This window comes from Alternaria infectoria (assembly GCF_024043175.1).
Source record: "Alternaria infectoria strain BMP 0036 chromosome Unknown scaffold_7, whole genome shotgun sequence".
Classification (NCBI taxonomy): domain Eukaryota; kingdom Fungi; phylum Ascomycota; class Dothideomycetes; order Pleosporales; family Pleosporaceae; genus Alternaria; species Alternaria infectoria.
In genome coordinates this window covers 1643825-1662060 of record NW_026250696.1, presented here as the reverse complement: position 1 = coordinate 1662060, position 18236 = coordinate 1643825, and the positions used below count along the sequence as shown (strand labels likewise).

The following is an 18236-nucleotide window of genomic DNA, read 5'->3' as shown; positions in this document are numbered from 1 at the left end:
ATGCGGGCTTTCCTATATGCGCTTCCTGTGGAATACAGAACGCGCATCCAAGACATCGAAATTGACTTGCGAGAGTTGAACTCCGATCGCCCTCACCTTGCGCGTGAGTGGCTGCAGTACGTTGCGCTAGCAAAGAATGGAGGCTTGAATTCATTGCGCGCTGACGCAGCCGGTCTACGGTGTCTGCGGATCAACTTAGAGGCATGGCCAGTTAGTGAGTACTCTCAGTCATAACTTCATGTGAGACATATACTGACATGGCAATTGAACTTTCAGTTGCCGTCATTCGGAGTGAACTTTGGAATTTTCTTCGAAGCATGCTATCGGGGCTCGAGGGCTTGGACAGAGTTGTTGTGACTGGATCGAGCAGAGGCAGGGCAATGGAGCGAAAACTGCCATGGTCGCCAGTACATTTTGTTGGTGGAGATGACGTTGGAACCCACGACTTGCTTACTCGAATGAACAAGTGCGTCACCAAAGCCGGCAGCGGCAACGCCGTCAAGTGGCAGCGACAAAACGGCAGATTACAACTCGAAGTAATCTCCAAACCGGGTTTACACGAAAGTGTTGCCGCAAAAGATTTACGAGCTCCACAGAACGAGAGCAGCACAAAACTCCTGCCACCGAGCGGAGAATGTTCCTTCTTTGCCTGCGAGAATCGCCACTCCTATGGAACAGAACCCGTGGATAAAGGACTCAATCCCAATGCCGCCGAATGATGGGCCTCGCCGGGTCCCAAGGACCATAAATCTCATTCTTGTACTTCTGGAGACCGATGAGCCACCAACTGCAGACCCCCATGCTCAGCACAGTGAGGATGACCCCTACGATCGCACCTGCCAAGAATGTACTGCGACCCCCACCTGTCAAGGTGACAAAGAGACCACCCCACGCGCCGGTTACTAGAGTGATGGTCAGGGCGAGATGACCCCACGGAGATCGAGCGCGGAGCTGGCGCCGAAAGATTGGGAATAGACCGTATATTTCGATGGAGAAGAGGGTCAACGAAAAAACGTGTGTGGTGGATGGCAGGCGTGATGCGAGAACAGCCGACGCCATCATGGCCGAATTCGTGGATATCGACGCTGGTAATCTGTAGTCATACAACTTAGCCGTACGTACATCCAAAAGACTAGTGTCGTTCATACTGTGCGCCTGTGCCTGCGCTGTAGTCGAAAAAGGCAACGTTCATCATGAGGAGCCATGTACTCAGCGCCCATATCGAATCGCTTGTCGTAGAGCGCGTAAGTGACTTGAGAATTGGACTGAGTCCAAGTAAAGCCGCATAAATCAACAACGCTGATTTGGCAGTCGCCAAGCGCTGTTGACTTCGTCCTGAAAGCGCCGACGATGGTATGGTTGCAGCTTGGTCTGAGTCTGAAGCGGGTGTAGATGCCACATTGGAGACGGTCTCAAACTCCTGTCCCATCCAATGATCCCATAAGAACCAGGCTAGAACTGTGCACAAAGTAGCCCACCCCACTACTGCGACAGGTGATACTCTGTCGTGGATGATAGCCACAAAACAGCAACAAAAAATGACTACTGTTGCAAGATGCTGCACAATAACCGTGGCATCACCCATCAGCGACCAGAACTCGTAGGGCTGTAATCTTGGATTGCGCTGGAGATGATCAAGAAATGTCGTTTCATCTGTGTAGTTATCGGGAACTGTATACGTCAGACCTGGTTGGAGATGCGAGACCGAGGCCTGCGTGAGTACTCACAGGGCTGCTTGAACCATAGTAGTTTCTTGTAATTGCCCTTTGCAGGTCGGTTTACGGTTCGCGGCCCACCCTTCCTCTTCCTGCTAGTAGCAGCGAGAGATGCGCCCGCTGGGTCTAGTAGCCGGTTTTGGTACATGTCACACTTGTTCGGTTTGTCCGCAGATATGGTTGATGGTGAAGAGACAGTTCAGGTTAGAGCTAAGTCGGGGGACGCGTTACTGCACGTGCGGCCAAATGCGGATAGGCGCGATTATGTCCGAAATTATGTCCGAGCTTTCAGGATATCAAAATCTCGAGTTGTATTATTAACGATTAAGTGTTCTCCAAGCGACCATTATCCGCCTAGGCTTCGGCACAGTTGCGCGACCGGCCTTGACCTTAAAATTGTCCTGTTTCAACACCCTCCCAATCTCCATATAGCTCTCGACCGCGACCCGAATTGGCCCTCTCGCTTCAACTGGTAATTGCTCGATTGCAACCTTGGTTTTCTCATACAAAGAAAACGCGTCCTTAAGAAGACGCTTACGTAGCGTCTCGATCTGTGCGTGGTCCGGTTTTTTCAATACCTCATCGTAACTCAATCCAACTTCAGACAGCCATTCCAAAGGAAGATAAACACGATCTATCTTAGCGTCTACTTGTATATCTCGCGCAATGTTGACGTATTGCAAGGCGACACCCATGCTGTTCCCAGCAGTGACTATGGCACGCTGTTCTTCGGCGGGCAAGGCGCTGGGATACCAGTTGAAGATGAGTTGAATACACATCTGAGCTACAGTGCCCGCTACGCGCTCTGAATACAAGCGCAAATCCTCCGTGCTCTTGATCAGGGGTCCCTTCTCGAAAGCAAGATCCATCTCGAAGCCGCGTAGAAGATCCTCCAGTGGTTGATGCGAGAGTTTAACGGCTGGAAGCTGGAGGAGCGCAGATTGTGTGGCAGCAGGAAAGTCCTCGCGAACTTGGTCATGTACTGTAGACTTGGAAGCAGAATCGCTATACGTATTGTTTAGGAACTTGCGCAGTTTCGCTATCCAGGCCTTGGCTTCATCAGCGGAGGAAGCATTGTCCACCAGATCGTCAGCAACGCGGCAGAAGGAGTAGAGCAGCAGGAGGTCTGCTCGTAATGGTCCGGGGAAAGTTGCGGAGGCCAGGTAGAAACTACGGCTCTTACGCTTGAGACGTTGCACAGCCTCGCTAAGGCCTATAAGGCGGGCATCATCGTACTTGGAGCATGGTGTGAGCAGAGCGCCCATCAGCTTTTTGGGTGATGGAAGCAGGGAGGGCTTCGCAAACATGGCCGGGAACGTGTACAGCACTGCAAGGGCATTGTCAAATGCTAATTGACCAAACACTATGAGGCAGTTGGTGACGAGGAAGAAGAGGGCTTCCTCAACCTCGAGACCGTCCCACAAGTGCACACCATATTTTGTACCTGTGTTGATTACCCATGTTCCTCTGCGCAAGGCTAGGGTGTCGACTATCCAGAGGTAGAGTGTAGGAAGAATAATGGGTATCGCGGTGTTGGTCAGAGGAAGGGCCAGAATGAACTGATAGGCGAGACTCCTAGATTTAATTAGCAGGAATCCGGGATGCAATAGCGGTTGGCTTACCAGAGCAGCAGCAGGAAGGGGCCGGCCCATATTAGAATGAGTCCAGTGTATGTGCCCATGCTGTCATCCTTGATGCAACGCCATCCCCAGGCGATGACACCCAGAAAGAAGACCTGGCCAATACGTTTCGTGTATGCCCATCGGGTGTTGGACGCGCCACGTTCCGGACTTAGATAGACAGGCTGAAAGGTGGGCCGACTGAGGAGAAGGTACAAGACTGATGTATTGTATGTCTGCACGACAAAGAAGAAGACCTCTTCCAGCGGAATATCAAGCAGCTTTGGACCGATAATGACATGGGCGGGGTAGCTCCAGATGCCGGTGCGGATAAGGTAGGAATCCCATGGTATAGTCGAGCCAACGGCAACCTGATGTGTTAGCACGAAGTATGTTGACGAGGATGCGCGTACCAACCACTATCAGATAGACGACCTTGTACACGTCGAGTTTAGTAAAGAAAGGGCGGTATAGCCAGGTGAGCAACACGGCCGGAGGGATCGTGTACTTGAGATGACTAGCCGTCACTGTCAGCCATGTTGGAGTAACGTAGGAGGCGCGTCACGTACACGAGCGCGTAGTCGAAGCCCATGATGGCACCGTGGGAGCAGAAGGGAGTAGCCGGAGAGATGTGCAATCGGCGTCACTCATGGAGCCAATGCGGCAGGGGGAGAGACTAGGCCGCGGCGGGCGTCAGGCACAAGATAATGCGCAAGAGAGGCCATGATGGAGAATATTTGCAACATGGTTGAGACGGCGCTGCTCGGGCGGCTGTGAAGGATGCGCGCTGCCCCAAGCGGCCTAGCGGGCATGCAAGCCTCGACATGACATCACGATTGCCCGGCCGCCATCACGACCAAGGCCGTGGAGCACATGTCAACCGGATACCCGTGGAAGCGGGCAGCCCTGCCATTGTTGCATCATATCATGTCACCAGCTCCTGATCCTGCCTCCGTGCCCTGCCTCCCCACGGCCGCGGCGACACGTGAAGACTGCACGCGCTGTACTAATGGATTGCCTGCGCCGTTGTCCTGAACCAAACCGTTCTCCAATGCCGCCAAGCTAATAATACCGCCGTAATGTCCACGCCTGGACCGAACAGCAGCAAGTCGACGCCTAAACACCCGTACGCCTTCCTGCTCATTGCCCTACACGGCCCTGACTAACCCGCTCCAGATATCTCTCTGGCAACTTCGCGCCTGTCTCTACAACATGTCCTCCTACGCCTGTCTCATGGACCGGCCGCATTCCACCAGAGCTGCTGGGCGGCATGTACGTCCGCAACGGTGGCAATCCCGTGACCAATTCCGACTTGGGACGTGAAGCGCATTGGTTCGACGGCGACGGCATGCTCGCTGGAGTCTGGTTCAGTCGCTCTGTCGCCGACCCTACCAAGCCCGCTGTCAAGTTCGTCAACCAATTCATCACCACCGACGTGTACCGCACCGCCGTTGAGAACCCGAGTCTGCGCACGCCTATCCTACCTAGCATCGCGACCCTGGTCAACCCTGCCTCCAGCTTGTTGCTTATCCTCTGGCGCATCCTACGTACTGTACTGGTCGTCTTCTGGACCCATCTCTCAGGCTCTGCACGCGCTATCAAGCGCATCAGCGTCGCCAACACCAGCATACTATACCACGATGGACGTGCGTTGGCGACATGTGAGAGCGGACCGCCAATGCGCATTGCGTTGCCAAGTCTGGAAACCGTCGGCTGGTTCGACGGTAACCGGGCTGAAGGCGAGGCCACACCCGGCGACAAGGACAAGAACGACGAGAAACAGCCTGAAGCTCTTGGTGGAACTGGTGTACTGAGCTGGATGAAAGAGTGGACAACGGGTCATCCCAAGGTCGACAAGGTCACGAACGAGATGGTTCTGTTCCATTGCAACTTCGTCGCGCCCTACGTTCACTATTCCCTACTTCCAGCAGAAGGCTCTGTTGCAAAGAGATCAGGTTCAGAGGGAAGCAGATTAATCAACGCGCCAGTACCCGGGTGCTCTGGCGGCAAGCTCATGCACGATTTCGGTGTGTCACGACACAATACTGTCATACTCGACCTACCGCTCTCCCTGACCCCATTGAACTTGGCAATGAACAAGCCCATTGTCTTTTACCAACCCGAGAAACCCGCCAGATTCGGTGTCTTTCCCCGGCGACACCCGGAATTAGTACGTTGGTTCGAGACAGACGGTTGTTGTATCCTTCACACGGCCAACACTTGGGATGAGTACAACAGCACCGGCGATATATCAGCCGTTAACATGCTAGCTTGTCGGTTGACTACCGCATCTCTTGTGTTCAGTGCCGGAAACATTGAACCTCCTCCAAACCCAAGCCACAAGCAAGCGAGCAGACCCATGTCTTTCTTCGCCAAATACGATGACGAAGAGCATGTACAAGATCCCGAGAAATCTCATTCAGATGAAACTTCGCCTTTGCTAGGAGTCCACAACGAACCAGAGTCATCAAAGGCACCCCACAACGTTCCCATCTCACATGACGACGAGGAACAATGTCGGCTGTATTACTACCGGTTCTCACTCGCGCCGGGCTCATCGAACACTATCACACATGAGTTTGCCTTGGCAGCGATCCCTTTCGAATTCCCCACCATCTCGCCCTTCACCGAAATGTCACGCGCACGGTACATTTACGGATGTAGCACTTCTGACGAATCATTTGGCGCGGCATTGGGCAAGGCGACGAAGATCGACATACTCGTAAGAGTTGATGTGCAGACGCTGCTCAATCGTGCCCAGAAATCACCTCCACAGGCTGTGGACGGCTGCATCGACACCCGTACAATAGACGAGATACTTGCGTCAGACGACCGCGATGATCCTATCAAAGCATTCCACCTTCCACCCAATCACTTTGGACAGGAAGCCAGGTTTGTACCTCGTTCAGCGAAGAGTGCAAGTGGTGATGATGCGGATTTCGTCGAAGAAGACGGGTACCTTCTGTTCTACGTCTTCAACGAGGACCAGTTGGATGAAGACGGGGAATGCAAGCCAGATGCAGAGAGCGAGTTATGGGTATTGGATGCACGGGACATGCAGACTGTCGTCTGCAAGATCCAACTCGGCGCTAGAATACCCTACGGCTTGCACGGGAACTGGTTTACAGAAGAGGACATTGCTCAACAGCGAGAAATCGCAAGCGTGCGATCCGTGTCAGAAACGCAGTCTGAGGCAGGATCGAGCAATTTGCGAAAAGCTCTAGTTAGTTGTCTGGGCTAGTGACGCCTCTGTGTTCGGACCACTTGTCTAACGGATCGAATGGTTTCGAGACGTTAGCGCTACCACCTTCTTACGTAGTCGACAAACTCTTTCCACGAGTTTTAATATCCAAAGCTTCATACTACCGCTCTTCACATGTGCCGAGTGTTGTCCTGGTGATGTGCGACGTTGGCCTAGTCAATGCGGCATCTAGATTTGCCCCGCTTTGTACAGAAAGCTTCGTTGCGCCGATCCCTGCCGTAGCTGTTGATCTACTCGACTCCCGCACTGACGTAAAACAACCGATAGGAACGATGCCTGCCTGGGCAGTGAGTGACAAGAACATCACACCACCACGATATTGCCGTTACGGTAATGATACGCTGCCATGCATTTCTTCCCCTCACGATGCGCATTCTCCCCTCATGATGCGCATCCAAAAGGCCCTTCTCACGATCTCACAACGAAACTCTGTGTCAACATCATCAAACACTCTCAACACACGATAAAACACAAACTAGCCTTGAGCCAACTCAACGCCAGCGTTAAGTTGACTCGGTTGGCGTTATGCAACAGATGCAAGTCGATGTCGAAGTAAGCTCAATAGATCAACGTCATAAAGCTTAATCCTAGTGGCGCTCGCTCAGGTGGTGAGACGGAAAGGCCGGGCGCTATGCTCAGAATCTTTAGCGTCGATGATGATGATGATCCTAGTGTGACATGGCTATTGCACCGAGCAGCCGTCACTGAAATCAGCCATTTGGACCAGAGAAACTGGAAATGCTAAACACAACGCATGCTTCTGACTGGCCATCACTCACCGTCACTGGCTCTTGAGTGACAAGTCCCGGCCTAGTCTGGGCCCCTGGTCGATTGAGGGTTTTGACATGCTGCATGATCAAGCTCCAATCCGCTCGAGGTATGTCGTCATGATGGCATCTCTGGATCTCATGGGCGCGTAGTCCAAGATATAACCAGTACCTGCTACCTCTTGTCTTCGTTAAGCAGTCCTCTTGGTACATTCCAGCCCATACAATTCATTTGGCATTTTACCACTGTTTTCGCAATGGATCTCTTTCGCAGGAACAATGCGCTGAACCTCAATGACAACACCGTCAATGGTGCGACGGCAGACATCGCCATTACCACACATGGATCCGACTTCTACTTCGCTATCTGCGCCGCCATGGGTCTTTCTGGATTCATCTTCATCGGTCTTGGATACCGCAAGGCGCGTCGCGACCGTCTTTTCCACTACATCACTGCTTCCGTAGTCTTCGTCGCATGCATCGCCTACTGTAAGTCAAGCGCTTCCCATTCAAGCATGAGGATGTGTACTGATTTTAACTTTCACAGTCACCATGGGAGCCAACTTGGGCTTCACACCTATCGCAGTCGAATTCCCCCGTAGCGACCCTAAGGTAGCAGGAACCTACCGTTCGATCTACTACGTCCGATACATCGATTGGTTCATCACCACGCCTCTTCTGCTCATCGACTTGCTCCTCACTGCCGGCATGCCATGGCCTACCATCATGTGGGTTGTTGTCGTTGATGAGATCATGGTCATCACCGGTCTCGTCGGTGCGCTCGTAGAGAGCCGTTACAAGTGGGCTTACTTCGTTTTCGGCTGCGTCGCTCTCTTCTACATCGTCTACCAGCTCGCATGGGAATCGCGCATCCACGCCAAGTCATTCGGCCGTGATGTTGAGAGAACCTTCATGATGTGCGGAAGTTTGACTACTTTGCTCTGGATCTTGTACCCAGTCGCGTGGGGAGTCTGCGAGGGCGCGTGAGTTTTACCCAACAGCAACTATAATTGCGCATTCACTTACACCAGAACAGCAACCTCATCGCTCCTGACAGCGAAGCCGTCTTCTACGGTGTCCTTGACTTCCTAGCTAAGCCCTGCTTCGGTGCCCTCCTTCTTTGGGGCCACAGGAACATTGACCCCGCCCGTCTTGGCCTTGCCATTCACGACTACGGTGATGCCGACGCTGTTGTTCAGGAGAAGAAGATCAAGCCTGAGACTGCTGCCTCAGGCGCAACTGCCACCCACCCTGATGGGTACAATGGCACAGCTCCTCACGTCGACAACACTGTCTAAACAAATCTCTGGGTTTGAGGTGAACAGTGGCCTCTGACAAGGAGGAGAGATCAGAGGTATGGTGGTAGTTGTAATGTTAGGATGACCTTCGCGTTTGCAATCTCTTCGGGGATGAGAATGTGGAGCTGTAACGTGGATCGAATCATGAGTACTTTCAAGATACCCTCTTTGGTAGATACTTAATTAATTTATTACCTTGTCAAACATGTTTTCCACAGACTCTGCATACATTCATTTGACATGTGTTTATAACTAGAGCACAATCATCAGATACTCTAGCCACCCAGCCCTCCGCTGATGTACGCCAACACAGGCAGACTCGACTGTATAACCCATGCTCTCTGCGTCTAGGGAATAAATTACGTACACACCATTAATCTTCACTATTCGTGCCGTATTCATTCGCTATAACTTCCACAACCTTTTCCCCGAGGCCTGCGCATACGTTGATGGATATGTTAGCCAACGTTGTTGCTTACATCTATTCACAGTCCATCACCCACAATCACTACACCTCAGAAATCCATGACAAGAAGTAGTTATTAAATCAAGGAGAATAGATACCAACAACCTTGATGTACTCAAAAGCCCATATCTACATTAAACCACCCACCCCAACACTACCAATCGCCCAGCAACCCATTACCAGCCTTCTGATACACCAAAACACCTGGTACCGTCACAAACACAAGGGCAATGCTCAACAATATCCAGACAAGCCAGCTAAGATACGGTCCGTTCTGAGTGCGATCCAACGGACCAGGAGCTGGCTTGGGCTCTGCCTTGGCGTCCAGCGGGCGCCACGGGATGCGGCTCATTTCATTGCGGTCATGGAGGATCTGTTCCGTGACCAACTTGGCACCAGCAAGTACAATGGGAACACCCGTGCCAGGGTGTGTGCTCGCGCCGACAAAGTAGAGATCCTCGATGCTGCGATGCTTTGTCTTGGGCCTGAAGCTGAGCACGTTGAAGAAGGAGTGGCTGAGACCGAGAATGGCGCCACGGTCGAGGTTGAAGGTGGATTTCCATGTCACGGGCGTGTTGATGGTCTCTTCGATGATGTGGGGACCGAGTGAGATCTTGAGTCGCTTTTCCATGGTTCTGATAATGGTTTCACGGGCTGATGCTACCATGGAGTCCCAGTCTTGGGTCAGGCCTTTCGTGTGCCCCGAGCCCTTGTGTTGGTCGTCGGATGAGCCTTCCAAGTGCCCGACTGGGACCAGGATGACGATGGAATCACATCCCTCTGGCGCTGCAGAAGGATCGACGCGGGAGGGGACGTTGACGTAAAAGCTGGGTTGATCTGGAATCAGGTGCTTCTTGAAGATGCTGTCAAAGCTCTCTTTGTAGTCTTCCGCGAGGAAGATGTTGTGAGCGCTTAGTTCGGGGAATTGTCGGTCTAGCGCCCAGTAGAAGGATATGCTCGAGCAAGACGCTTGACGTTTCAGGAGAGCTCGTCCAAACGAGGTGGAAGGGAGAAGGTTGTTGTATGCGTAGGCCAGATCAGCGTTGCAGACAACCACATCAGCGGTCAATGGCTCCTGGCTCTCATCTTCGAAAACAACGCCGGTCGCACGTTTCCCGTCGTCCGATATCTGTATGTTGCGGATGGGGCTGTTGAACTTGAATTCGACACCCAAACGCTCACCTACGTTGACAAGAGATTCGACCACCTGATCACGTTAGTAAAGAAGGTTTTCTGCAATGGAGTACACTAACTTTATGGAAACCACCAATGGGATACCAGATGCCCTCTGCCAGCTCCGTGTATTGCAGCAGACTATACGTTCCCGGGGCGTCAAACGGGCTCATGCCCATATACATGCTTGCAAACGTGAAGACTCTCCGTAACCTCTCCGTCCAGAAGTACTTGCTCGCCCGGTAATAGATGCTCTCAAATGGATGCAGCTCGAAGAGATGCAATAAGAAGTCGAAACGGACCATACTCAGCAACGAGTAGAAATTCTTCTTCAGCACATGGATGATGGACACCTCATAATGTCGATGTGATTCTTGCAGGAAAGCAAGGTACCGCTCGAATCCGTCTTTGCCTTCAAAACGCTCGACTTCAGCCTTCATGATGGAGATGTCGGTTGAGAGTTTGAAGGTAGTATCATCATGGAAATGGACATTGTAGTTCGGTTCGCATTTGACCAGCTTGACGCCCTCTGCATCGAGCGAGGTGCCCAGATCCTCGAATGTCTCATGGAAGAATCGAGGTAGGAGTAGTAAGCTCGGACCTTGGTCGAACCTCTGCGTAGCGATCAGCGTTGAGTCGTGCAATGCTGCCGCACGTTCGTCGACTTACATATCCGTGACGATGTATCAAACTGCATCTTCCGCCAGAGAAATCGTTCTTCTCGACTACAGTAACTTTGTAGCCTGCCGCTGCGAGCCGCGCTGCGGTAGCGACACCTCCGGCACCAGCACCGACGACGATCGCGCTAGGGCGCGTGCCCTTGTTCTCGATATGCTCCCCCATTTAGTAGACGGATTGATGTGTGAGAAGCGGCACAATTGCGATGAGCGTTGTGAAGAAGACGCGTTGTAGCGCGCCACGCTCGGGTATTCCTGGATCAGTCCACACCAAGACTGCCAGTCATGACGTCTACAAAAATCAATAGGGCTAGTTTGCACCTTGGGCAATTGTTGAGTTGCATCGGAACATTTGCGCTGCACGTGAAAGCTTCTGGCTGTCTGAATCCTAATCGGCATCTTTCCTTGGATGGTTTTCCGCCCCCTGCATGCGATGTTGAAGCCGATAAGCCACGCGAATGTAGCTCACATATGCTATCCGCGCGCAGCTTAGAGCGGAAGCCCGCGGACAAGAGATTGTCCAAAGACTTGGCGCATGCGCAAATACCTGTCACTTGATTATTCAGAGATGTTTGATTATTAGTGTTGTTCATCTCACGATGATCGTCGACGCTTCAACAAGTGCCCGCGATCGTGGGGTCCACTAGCGACGCTCGGCATTCACCTTGCAGCATGCACAGAAGATGATTGAACATTACAACATTATATTATTAGCGACTCAGAACGTCGTCTTAATTAAATATGGTGAGAATGTCGGTAGAGTTGGAGTACTCGGGCTGACATTCCTCAGTAAATCCGCCAAACATGTCGGCGCGCTCTTGAACAAAATCCTGGAACGCGCTCTTGGAGCAACTCTCTCCTGGGCCGTCGGCACAAGCCAGCGGTTGCGGGTCTTTGTTGACGAGGACGCGGACGTACTCGTCAGCGGCGAATCCGTAACTATCGCATGACATCTTCTCAACAGCAATGTTGGACAAGAAGGGTAGGATCCTCGATGATCTCCACGCTCTCGCATGGTTGGGCCTGTCGAGGGGCATTGTGATGTTTGGGTTGTTTACTCCGGTATTAGCGGAGTTGTTGAACAGGCCCATGGCGACTACGACGGTAGGAGGCAACTCGCGGTGAGTGAAAGAGACGTAGAGATCCTGGTCAGCCTCGTCCGCGAGCAACTCGACAGCGGTAGCGTTGAGCCAGGGAAGGCCAAGAGCACCCGACAGCTCGGGGCTTCCATAGCCGGTGTTGTAGAAGTACATGATATCGTTCATGTACTCGAAGGAGAGCCACTCGTCCTGGGAGAAGAGGTCGAGCGAACAGAAGGGGGAAGAGCCACGAATGACTGTCTCGTATCCGCACAGCTGCTGCATGCCTACAATGTCCGACTTGGTGAAGTTGAAGGCAGGGGCGTACGCATTCAACCGTTCGACGATGGGCTTGGTGTAGGTTTCTTGGTATTGCTGGAGGAGTCTTGTTAGTTGAAGTCATGTTGTCTTGGTGAGTTTACGTACAGATGACTGCTCGCTACCATACGAAGAGCTGTACTTGGGGCAACCCTTGTATGGTGTCAGGGAGTCTGCACCTCGAGCAGCATCCTCGCGGACGGAAACGCGCTCGGTGCCGTTACTCTCAGCCACAAGGCCGTCGATGAAGGAAGATGCACTGAGCTCGGTCCTCTCGGCCGTTGATGTCCATACGCGCTCAGGGTCCTTGAAAGTAGGGTAACGCAGACGGACATCGACACCCAGCTTGTACGATTGCAGCCTTCCAACCGAAGTGAGGTCCTCCAGCTCCTCGTCGCTGATGGGTGTCTGCCATTTGGACAGGAATGACAGGGGTCCTGCGCTCCGCCAGTCGGCCGTCGTGTTCTTCAGCTTGTCGGTGAAGGGCTCGATGTACTCCTCGTAGTCAAAGTCGTTGGCGTAGATGGCGGCATGGCGAATGAGGTACGACGCGCGCGTTACGTTGCAGCCCTGTGGCGGCTTGGGGTCGAGACGCGGGTCCTCGAAGTATGGGGCAATGCCAGCAAGATGCTGCAGAGGGTCGAACGAGTAGGCGGCCTGTGCCGTGGCTGCATTAGCAATTGCGAGGATGGAAACGAGGGCCGACTGCATGGTGGGCAATGTAGGCTAGAGCGCGAGCCGTACCTAGGAAAGTTGGGATACATGATGGCCTTTAAGCTCTGCCCCAGGCTGCGCAAACGATGTCATTGTCCGGATCCAGCGTGCCGTACGCTGTGGAGAAAGCCGAAAGCAGGGCGTGCTCGACCACAACCGACGGGATATGACGATGTTTGCCAGGTACCTGCCAAGGCAGCGGTTGCGCATTGACCTCACCAGCCACGTCAGCCACCATCTCACATCTTCCGGCTCCTCAATGGGTGGATACGGTGAAAATAAAAACAATCAAATAACCAGGGGTATTGGGTAGCCAACTCGCTTCTAGCATTACACAGTCTCGTCACACACCGTCTCGTCACACCACGTTCGCCCGTCTCTGCAGCGTCTGCACTTTGAGTTCCAACACTTGGCAGTCATTCTCCTTGCGGTGTAGATCTCTCATGAGTCCCTCCTTCTCCGACCGGAGAGCCTGCAGCTTGCCTCCGATGCTCTCGCGGTATGTGGCATGTTCCTCAAGCAGGGCTTCAATTCGGTACCAGTCCATCTGCCCGCTTCCTCCCGAAGCACCCTGAGACCGTAGTCGCTCGAGCTCAGCGTCTTTGGCCCTGATCTTGGATTCAAGATCAGCAACGGTCCCTTTCCACGCTTGGTGAGCGGTCGATCGGTTTAGATCGTCGATGCTGCCACCTCGCGGCGCCCCTAATTGCGCGACAAGATCAGAGTTTCGCTTTTCCAATTCGAGAGCTCGTTGCTCAAGAGCTGCCACCTTGGCCGCGGTAAAGAGGTCGGTTGTGTCGCGCCTTTCGAGAAAGCTGCCTGGACGTCCCCGGCTTGGACTGCTACGTCCAGTCTGTGCATGCAGTCGCTCCACCTCTCTTGTCTTTTCCGCAAGCTTGCTCCGTACAATCTGCACGTTGATGAGATCTTCGTCGCGCAGCTTTTTGGTCGCGTCCAGTTCGCGTCGACAGCTAGCTAGTAGTCCCTGTATCGACATGTTAGTGAATGGCTTGCGCTAATCCATCGTCTTCACACTTACACGAATCTTAATGTTGTTCTCTACATCTTCGTCTCGAAGGGCCCAGATGGCGTCGTGTCGCTTCCACCATGTCTTCTTCTCGTCTTCCAACGCTTTCAGACGCGCCATCGTCTGCTCGTACTCTTCAGGCTTGACTGATATGGCAGGATTCGATTGTTCGATGTAGACAAGCTTGGACATTAGGGCGGCAAGTTGCGACTCCAGAGGACCAGGGACATGCGGTGCGGGTGCTGGAGATACCGGTTCCTGGCCTGTAAGGCTCATCTTCGTGGCTGAAGGCGCCAATGACTTCTTCGATGGATAAGGGACGTCCTCCTCGTTGCCGTCCAGAGTGGAAGATCGCGATGTCGCATCGTCGTCCACCGGTCGCTCAACAAAGGTTCGCTGGTCTTGATATTGCGGTTTTTGCACGTTGACAGGATGTACGACGTCGTTCGCCTTCTTCTGAGAGAACAAAGGTGCTGTGGGGTTAGGTTGTTGCTGTTGTCGTTGCATTTGCGCCATGGCTGACATGGAGGTGTCTTGTGGACGACGGGAGTATTGTTGTGGCTGTGGCTGTTCGTCCTCTGAACCCAAATCAGAGTAGTTGTCGGACTCGTAATTCGTCGGTCGTCTCTGCATTTGAGGTGAACTCATGGAAACGGGGCGACTGCCTGATTGAAAGGATGCGATAGAATGGACAGATGGTGTGCGTTTCGCTCCTGGAGTTACGCGGTTTGGTGCCCACATCTTATGCTGGGGTTGTGGTCGGAAGGGTACTGCGCAACGTCTGCGTGTATGGCGGGCCGGATTAATCGAAGGAAGAAGCTGAGCTCAGCTAGGCCTCTTAGTAATTAAGATGAATTTGATATCTGTCAATAAATTGAGGTTCAACTCAGCCTCTATGTAGTCCATCGTGGATTCGCGGTCATGCTATGAAACGGTGCTGAGACGCAGGGGTCACGACACAGAGATCTGCGACACAGACAGATGAACGACAGCCGTATCAGCCTGAGATTGCCTTTGAGCCTTGGACTGCACAATTCCGACTTGGTACAACACCTCGAGTCCGTACTTTTGAAAAGGCTCCACTTGGAGCCCCATCTCACCATGGTGTAACACCAAATTCTACGCGAGTCATGGCGCCGTTTGCCGATAGTTCAGACTAGAGCAGACCCGGCGCTACGGATGCTGGTCTGAAACACTTCGAGCCGCGATCTTGTATCAACACTACCGGTTATCACATCCTGTCTAACACGTATTCGTGCCCTCGTGCAATAGATGCCTCAGCCAAGCTGTAGGCATACATTTCTGATGAGATTACGGACTTGTGCGTGCACCATGTCAAGCAGGGCATCTTCGATATTGAATGGAGCTGTGCTACGCTGGGGTGCGGACGAATATATACAGTCTTATCACATATCGTAGCGGTCCGTTTCGTGGTGAGCAGGCCTGTATACGAAGTAGTCAAAAGACGCCACCTTCTCTGTGCCGTTGCAATCAGATGCCGCCATACCCACAAATGCGCCCGTGAAGCTTCCATGTCTGTGTTTGCAAAGTCAGCACGCATCGTCATGTGAGTGAAAGAGGAAAGTAGCTCACGCTTGATGGCCACCACACTCATCACTGAGGATCGAAGCATCATAGACCGGTCCAATCTCTGTCAAGTCCTTTTGTCCCTCTAGCGCGTAGCTAAATTGGAGTTTTCTACCCCGAATGCTCAGCGCCAATCGTACCTTGCCCTCTTGTGGGAGTGACACCGGCTCCGCGAGCGGGAGTTTCAAATTGCCGTCCGGCCACGAAGCTTCCGAGCTCAAGATAAGCAGTTCGCGCTTACCATCAGAGTCGGCCGTGACGGTCAGGTAGAAGAAGTTGAAGCGGCAGTAGTAGGCAGTCAGACCTGCGAATGTGCGTTCGTCGTCTGGGCTGAAGCTAACGACTGTCTCGGCATCATACGAGAAATGCGTTTGACGGCGTGCAACAAGGGCTTGTTCGAACCAGGATCCAACGGCCTCGCGCCCAATGAGTTGCAGAGCACCATCTTTGACGTTGAAGATGCGCTCTGGCTCCGGGGTGCGGAGCCACTGGAAGTCTTTGTGGAGACCATCTTTGCTGTTGAATTCGTACCGCTGCTCAGCCCAGTATGCGGTATCGTCGCGCGCTGCCGGCAGTTCGACATGGAGAGATGGAACGGGCCCATTCTTGACATATAGCCAATCGTCCTTGTCCCAGTAAGCCTCTTGAATAGCGCATTCACGCCCAAGAACACAGCGACGGAATTGTGTGGTAGGGCGGCCAGCCAGATGGACGATGTATGTTTTGCCGTCCGGAGTGTCGACTATATCTCCATGACCAGCCCTTTGTAGCGAAGCTAGCGGTGCGTCTTTGGAGGTGATGATGTGCTTTTGAGGGTGCAATTCGTATGGGCCCCAAATATCGCGGGATCGTGCCAAAGTACAGGCGTGTTCATATGCTGTGCCGCCCTCAGCAGTCAACAAGTAGTACCACCCGTTCCGCTTGTATAGATGTGGGCCTTCCACCAGAGCTAAGTCGCTACCGGGGAAGATAGTCTTCCATGGGCCAACAAGTTTCTTCGTTTCAGGATCCCATTCCTGCATTCTGATTCCCTACAAGTAGATCCATGAGCTCGGTATCTGCTGCAACGACTTGCCGCCGCCGGAAGGCATTCACTTACAACGAAGAACTGCTTACGTCTTCGGTGGTCTTGCAGCATATTTATGAAGTACTTCTTGCCATCGTCATCGTGGTACAGTGAAGGATCGAATCCTGAGTGGTTGATGTAAATGGGGTCAGACCACGGACCCTCGATGCGATCGGCAGTGACGATGTAGTTGGGCGTGTCTTTGAAGGAGCCATCCTTGCGTTTGACGTCTGTGTACACCAACCAGAATTTGCTGCCGTCATGTGTGAGACAAGGTGCCCAGACACCTAAAGTCTGTCAGAAATGCGCGGATACATTCGATTCTGATCGAATACGTACCGCAACTATCGGGGTCACCGCGCATGTCCAATTGACTCTTCCTGCTCAGTGGGCGTGTGACAAGCTCCCAGTTGGCGAGATCCGTGGAGTGGTGTATTTGCACTCCTGGAAACCACTCGAAAGTGGATGTTGCAATGTAGTACTAATTTGACACAATTAGTACGTGCCATGGCCTACTTCTAAGGTCTGAGGTTCAACAATCCCCAGATCACATCGAAAAATCCCAACGGTGGCTTTCATGGTAGTCCCGCAGTCGAAATCGGGGAGTTGTAGAAACTGTAATACTCACTATGGTACTCTGGTTAGCTCGTTTTCTGAAGTTGAACAAAACAATATCTTACCGTCATTTCCAACACGCAAGACCGATGGGTCCGCGTTGAAACCTGGAAGAATGGGATTACGAACTAGCGGCATGATGGTGGGTTAGACGTTATGTGTATTGTTTGCGATACTCTCGCATGACAGCTCAGCTATATACGGTGCTTCTCATCGAAGATATCGGCGACTGCCCGCAATGAATTAGCCGGCTGCGAACCGCCTCTTTTGCCGGCGCCTACTTGGCCAACAGCTGACGATACAGTGTTCTCAACCCCGCGCCTGGCCCGACATGCAACATCACGCCGAAGGAAGCGAAAACTGGAGCGAATAGACGCGCACCTCCGATTATGATGACGCAAGGCACTGTCATGTAGGATGTAACGAAACGCATAGCTAACAACCTCAAAGCCAATGATGTGAATTGTCAATGTGTAGAGTCAAGGCCTGATGGTACACATAGTTTGGCCATCAGGCAGTTCAGCATGAGCTAGATTACTTGCAATGATGTTACCAAATCCAAACAGGGAGGTGCTCCACGCATCCCAGGTTATGAATTATCCAGTATCCACATGCGGCTCACTTGACATACAGTCTAGCGAGCACCGAGTATCTCTAACCCGTGCGGTATATACGGGAATCGGGGGTTGTTATCCCGACATGAGCGCTAATCCTCACAATGCCGCGCCCACACTTGCCACATGGCAAAGGCTTCACGACTCGTGTAGCCCTTCTAGTCTTGGTCCTCTGACACACCTTCGTTACCCACTTCCGGTCTTTCTGAGTCTTGGTTATTGGTAGGATCGTTACTTGG

General features: G+C 52.7%; 7 protein-coding genes across 7 annotated transcripts; 2 read left to right on the top strand and 5 right to left on the bottom strand.

The window, feature by feature from the left end:
- Window positions 1-2032: 2032 nt before the first annotated feature.
- On the bottom strand, window positions 2033-3176 carry J4E92_005411 (uncharacterized protein; the record flags this gene model as incomplete). Its single annotated transcript, XM_051496793.1, is given in 2 exon segments — window positions 2033-3159; window positions 3173-3176. The coding sequence occupies 2 exon segments, from the start codon at window positions 3174-3176 to the stop codon at window positions 2033-2035; spliced, it is 1131 nt and encodes a 376-aa protein (XP_051353513.1).
- Window positions 3177-4413: 1237 nt separating this feature from the next.
- On the top strand, window positions 4414-6575 carry J4E92_005410 (uncharacterized protein; the record flags this gene model as incomplete). Its single annotated transcript, XM_051496792.1, has 2 exons — window positions 4414-4460; window positions 4511-6575. 2 exons carry the CDS (start codon window positions 4414-4416, stop codon window positions 6573-6575), a joined length of 2112 nt encoding a protein of 703 aa, XP_051353512.1.
- A 1045-nt stretch (window positions 6576-7620) lies between these two features.
- J4E92_005409 (uncharacterized protein) lies at window positions 7621-8661 on the top strand (the record flags this gene model as incomplete). Its single annotated transcript, XM_051496791.1, has 3 exons — window positions 7621-7852; window positions 7911-8346; window positions 8400-8661. 3 exons carry the CDS (start codon window positions 7621-7623, stop codon window positions 8659-8661), a joined length of 930 nt encoding a protein of 309 aa, XP_051353511.1.
- A 620-nt stretch (window positions 8662-9281) lies between these two features.
- J4E92_005408 (uncharacterized protein) lies at window positions 9282-11143 on the bottom strand (the record flags this gene model as incomplete). Its single annotated transcript, XM_051496790.1, has 3 exons — window positions 9282-10334; window positions 10381-10914; window positions 10970-11143. 3 exons carry the CDS (start codon window positions 11141-11143, stop codon window positions 9282-9284), a joined length of 1761 nt encoding a protein of 586 aa, XP_051353510.1.
- Window positions 11144-11708: 565 nt separating this feature from the next.
- J4E92_005407 (uncharacterized protein) lies at window positions 11709-13085 on the bottom strand (the record flags this gene model as incomplete). Its single annotated transcript, XM_051496789.1, has 2 exons — window positions 11709-12431; window positions 12483-13085. 2 exons carry the CDS (start codon window positions 13083-13085, stop codon window positions 11709-11711), a joined length of 1326 nt encoding a protein of 441 aa, XP_051353509.1.
- Window positions 13086-13446: 361 nt separating this feature from the next.
- J4E92_005406 (uncharacterized protein) lies at window positions 13447-14763 on the bottom strand (the record flags this gene model as incomplete). The annotated part of the gene is made up of 2 exons (XM_051496788.1): window positions 13447-14073; window positions 14128-14763. The coding sequence occupies 2 exons, from the start codon at window positions 14761-14763 to the stop codon at window positions 13447-13449; spliced, it is 1263 nt and encodes a 420-aa protein (XP_051353508.1).
- A 941-nt stretch (window positions 14764-15704) lies between these two features.
- Window positions 15705-17521, bottom strand: J4E92_005405 (uncharacterized protein; the record flags this gene model as incomplete). Its single annotated transcript, XM_051496787.1, has 3 exons — window positions 15705-16733; window positions 16802-17055; window positions 17449-17521. The coding sequence occupies 3 exons, from the start codon at window positions 17519-17521 to the stop codon at window positions 15705-15707; spliced, it is 1356 nt and encodes a 451-aa protein (XP_051353507.1).
- Between the last annotated feature and the right edge of the window lie 715 nt (window positions 17522-18236).